Source organism: Gymnoscopelus microlampas (assembly GCF_963454915.1).
Source record: "Gymnoscopelus microlampas genome assembly, chromosome: 11".
Taxonomy (NCBI): Eukaryota; Metazoa; Chordata; class Actinopteri; order Myctophiformes; family Myctophidae; genus Gymnoscopelus; species Gymnoscopelus microlampas.
This window is the reverse complement of record NC_139948.1, coordinates 40,689,231-40,693,674: the sequence shown is the minus strand read 5'-3', so window position 1 is coordinate 40,693,674 and position 4,444 is coordinate 40,689,231. Positions and strand designations below refer to the sequence as shown.

Below are 4,444 nucleotides of genomic sequence, written 5' to 3'. Positions count from 1 at the left end.
TCACAGCATTTGAATTGTTGGACCCAGGCTAGGAAATTCTGGTTGGAGAAAGTGAAAGAGAAATAAGACTTTCCCTGGATATAAAGATTTCATTGTTTTCCTCTGCCTGTGTCTTATGATGCATAACTTAGCAGCCTGGCTGTTTCACAGTTTCTTTGAGATTCCGCCAGCAGACGAGGAAAGGAATTCCCAAATTGGACCGAATGAAAGCACAAAGCAAATTACTGTGGGCCACGGTTTGTGTGTTTTGGAGCCAACATGGCCGCCACCGCAAAACAATGCCGTCCTCTGAGAAGCTCTGACCGAAGCAGAAACCAGGTTTACCAGAATGCTGGAATCTGTCTTTATTATGGGCTCATACACTATCTGTCGCCATGGATAATGTCCAGTCACATGTCGGAAGCTGCGCGTGCATGCGTGTGCGTGCGTGCGTGCGTGCGCGAGAGCGAGCATGCGTGCGAGCGTGCGTGCGCATGTGTATGTGAAACACAGAAACACAGAAACACAGCTACATTTTACATGGACACAGTAAACCCCTGTAGTGCTTGTGGAGAATTCAATACCACAACAGTAAGAAAGAAAAAGAAGAGAGAGCAAAGGATTGAGGGAACAACAGATATGAAGAAAGAGAGACAGACAGATACTGTATATTGAAAGAGAAACATTTAGGAGAGGAGCAACAGGCTTCGCTGGCAGCGATGAGAGAGAGGACTGAATCGGATGCTGTGTTGCTATTATTTCTAAGAGTATTGAAAACTTCTTCCACTTGTTGTTTGTTCATGCCAGATAAATTGTACATTTCTGAGACTTTGTGCTGTGACCTTAAATCCTGGGTTTTGTTGTTTACTAACATTACTTTGTGTGTACTCTACTAATACTGTCTTGTCTTTGTTGGAGGCAAGAAACGTTAGCTTGCTAAGAGCTTGACGGGTTCTCCAGGACGACTGTGTCATCACCTCTCCTCCTCCTTCTTCTTCTGTCGGTTCTGCCGTCCTGTGTCCTTTGCTTGGACAGCTGCTCTGGTGCGCCAATGAATACATTACTCCCGGAAACCAGATGTCAGTTTAACCTGTAACAGTTCCAACTTCCAAATTTAGTCACCTAAAGGGGAGTTACTGTAAATGTAACGTATCATTCATGAACATTCTTTCATCTTCTCCATCTCCCTCTCCCCCCCTTTCTCTCTCTCTCTCTCTCTCTAGCGTCCATCCCCTATTTGGTCAAGTGGATGTTGGCGCCATAGTATGATGAAACAAAAATATTTCCTCCTTTCCATCTCCCCCCACCCTCCTCTCTGTCTCTCTCTCTCTCTCTCTCTCTCTCTCTCTCTCTCTGTCTCTCTCTCTCTCTCTCTCTCTCTCTCTCTCTCTCTCTCTCTCTCTCTCTCTCTCTCTCTCTCTCTCTCTCTCTCTCTCTCTCTCTAGCTTCCATCCCCTACTTGGTCAAGTGGATATTGGCGCCATCCTATGATGAAACAAAAACACACACCTATATTCAACGTTTTCCCACACAATTCCCATTGCATATATTCATGGCTAACCAGCCCTATAGAGCGTGCCAACGCGTCGTCACCACGGGGGGGCGTGGCATTGGGCAATGTTAAGTCAACCTGGTTTTTACCCCTCAAAGATGTCCGCCGCTACCAAAAGACACTTGTTGACGCCCCCTTCAGGATTTTTGGCACGCTCTATAAGGTGAATGCATGCTATCAGGTTGACCTACTGACCTCCACACTGTGTACCAGCATCATACTCATGTACAGTTCATTTCAAAACACGTTTTTTTTATTAAAACAAAGTACAAATCAATAATAACTATTCCATAAATAATTCTCATGGGGTGACAATGTGAATGTAAAAAGTCTTTGATATCATAGATGCAAGTAAGTGTGTGTGACTTTCTGCATGTGTGCGCGTGCATGTGTGTGTGCGTGCGTGCGTGTGTGTGTGTGCGTGTGCATTAGTCCGTGTGTGTGTCCTCTGTCTCCTTGCTAATGGGAAACTCCAGCGAGCTCCTGAAGCGAATGGGAACCTGGCGCTCCTCCTCATCGATTGGCTGTTTGGCGGCGGGGGCGGCGATGCGCAGCTGTCCGTCGTCCATGAGGGAACAGGACAGGCCGGACAAGTCCAGGTGGGCGGGCAGGTTGATCCTCTGGACGAATCCCGTCTGAGAGGAGGCGGAGGAGGAGGATGAGAAGGAGGAAGAGGAAGAGCATGAGGAGGAAGCGGAGGAGGAGTTGGACTGAGACTCCTCGGCGCCGGCCTGTTTCATGGCGACCACCGCCAGGCTCCGCCCCTCAATTTTGACCGTGATGTCCTCGGGGGCGTAGCCGCGGGCGTCTAGGGTCACCAGGAGGTCACCGTTGCTGTTTCCTGTCACTTTCTGGGCCACCTCGCGCAGCTCCATGCTGGGGCTCTCGGCCTTTGGCTCCGAGCTGTTGCTGGACCTGGTGGAACAGTGACAGTCGATCAGACTAAGGTAGTGGTTTTCAACGTTTTTAGTTTCAAGGACCCACAGTTTGATATGCATTTGGCCATGGACCCCCATTTGATGAAATTATTTACTGTAAAAGTCCACTGTAATGGAACCAAATGGACCCGTAAGGGTACCCAGACCCGGCTTTGACTAAAGTTTATTTTCATAATTTCAGCAAGGATTTTACTGTGTACTGTATGCATAACCACTAGGACTAGAGGACAGAATATAGCCACACAGTTAATAATAGCAATAATATCTCAGATTTATATAGCGCTTTTCGAAGTACTCAAAGTCGCTTTTCATGGGGTAAAGAGAAAACCAAACAAAAGAGAGAATCAACTGTATTAGGAAAGAAAGACAATTAAAGTTAGTATATACCTTCTTAAAGGCAGACGGAGGAAGGGCCCCTGGCGCAGGTCCATGTGCTTCTGAGTCCCGTCGTGGAACTCCGCGAGGAGGCTGTCCGCCAGCTTAGTTCTCCTGTTGAAGAAGTCCTCCTGCAGGGAAGAGAGGGCCTCGCGGTTCAGGGGCCACAGCAGACGCTCCTGGCTGAAGAAAGGGTCGTCCGCAAACATGCTGGTCATGGCTGAGCGCTGCTGGGACATCATGTTGGAACCAACCGTCTCCAGTGTGAGGGGTTCGCAAAACAGAAGAAATGCTCTGGAAACACTCAGAGAGATAGAGAGAGAGAGGGACAGAGGACTTCCTGGTTTGGCGTTGAAAAGGTAGGTGTTTCCGCCTCTGGCTGCTTTTGTTTTTCCTGACTGGAGTTGAAGACCTCTTGTCCTTAGTTCTGGTTGATTTGGTTTGTATCGGAGCTTTTGGTGGATGAGGGTCTCTGTGGTGCTAAGTCTTCCTTTAGGTGGACTGGAGCATGAAATGACACTTCTCTGGTTTATATGCACCAGCTGTCCTCTCCTTGTCCCGCCCACCATCCTATTTACGCTGCATGATCTCACTACTGGGCCGCGTGTGTGTGTGTGTGTGTGTGTGTGTGTGTGTGTGTGTGTGTGTGTGTGTGTGTGTGTGTGTGTGTGCGTGTGCGTGTGCATGTGTGCTTATATTACTTTACTTATGAGGGCCAAATGGTCAGCAATGCGACTGTCCAGAAAGCTAAAGACAGCTCACGGTCATATCCGGTTATGTTTGTGTGTCTGTGAGTGTGTGTGTGTGTGTGTGTGTGTGTGTGTGTGTGTGTGTGTGTGTGTGTGTGTGTGTGTGTGTGTGTGTGTGTGTGTGTGTGTGTGTGTGTGTGTGTGTGTGCGTGTGCGTGTGTCAAGTTACAAGTATTCATCATTGCTGGTTAGAGAGAGATGAGCTCAGAGGCCTAACTTTATACTGTGTGTGTGTGTGTGTGTGTGTGTGTGTGTGTGTGTGTGTGTGTGTGTGTGTGTGTGTGTGTGTGTGTGCGTGTGCGCGCACGTCCGTGCGTACTTGCGTGTTTGAACCCTGAGTTGTAGCATTGCAAGGAGAGTGAGTCACACATGCAGTGCTAGTTGGAATCTGGCTATTTACAGTTGTTTGGGTGAATCTTTAAAGATGCCTTCACACCATAGGCTCGTACAGTTGACTTCCCCTCGTGTCATTGGCTGAGAATAGCTGCCTCATTGTGATGTCACTACCCACCTCTGTGTTGCCAGCTAAGCTATTGTATCTATGTATCTATCTACAGTATCTGTATTTATAGTTATTACCATTGACTCTCAAACTAAAATTTTATCTGCTACTTTTAATGCTTTTGTGTGACACTGTTGTATGATCAAGTGGGGCGTTAATTTATGAAAAAACACAAAAAGTTAAAATATGGACATAAGCGGTTTCTGCCGGACAGCAATGATATTGAATTGATTATGAATATGAATATATTCTGTACATTTGACTTCAGCCCAACTAGTCTCACAATGCCAGGGCCCAAGAGTTCAAAACTTCTAATTCCTATCCGAGTGGATCAGATTTGGATTTTGGG

The 4,444-nt window shown here is 47.2% G+C and overlaps 1 protein-coding gene across 1 annotated transcript; it reads right to left on the bottom strand.

The window, feature by feature from the left end:
* Positions 1-1,762: 1,762 nt before the first annotated feature.
* On the bottom strand, positions 1,763-3,329 carry hspb9 (heat shock protein, alpha-crystallin-related, 9). Its single transcript, XM_084072969.1, has 2 exons — positions 2,857-3,329; positions 1,763-2,446 (listed from the first exon to the last, which is right to left on the bottom strand). Exons 1-2 carry the CDS (start codon positions 3,084-3,086, stop codon positions 1,960-1,962), a joined length of 717 nt encoding a protein of 238 aa, XP_083929095.1. The 5' UTR covers positions 3,087-3,329; the 3' UTR covers positions 1,763-1,959.
* Positions 3,330-4,444: the final 1,115 nt, after the last annotated feature.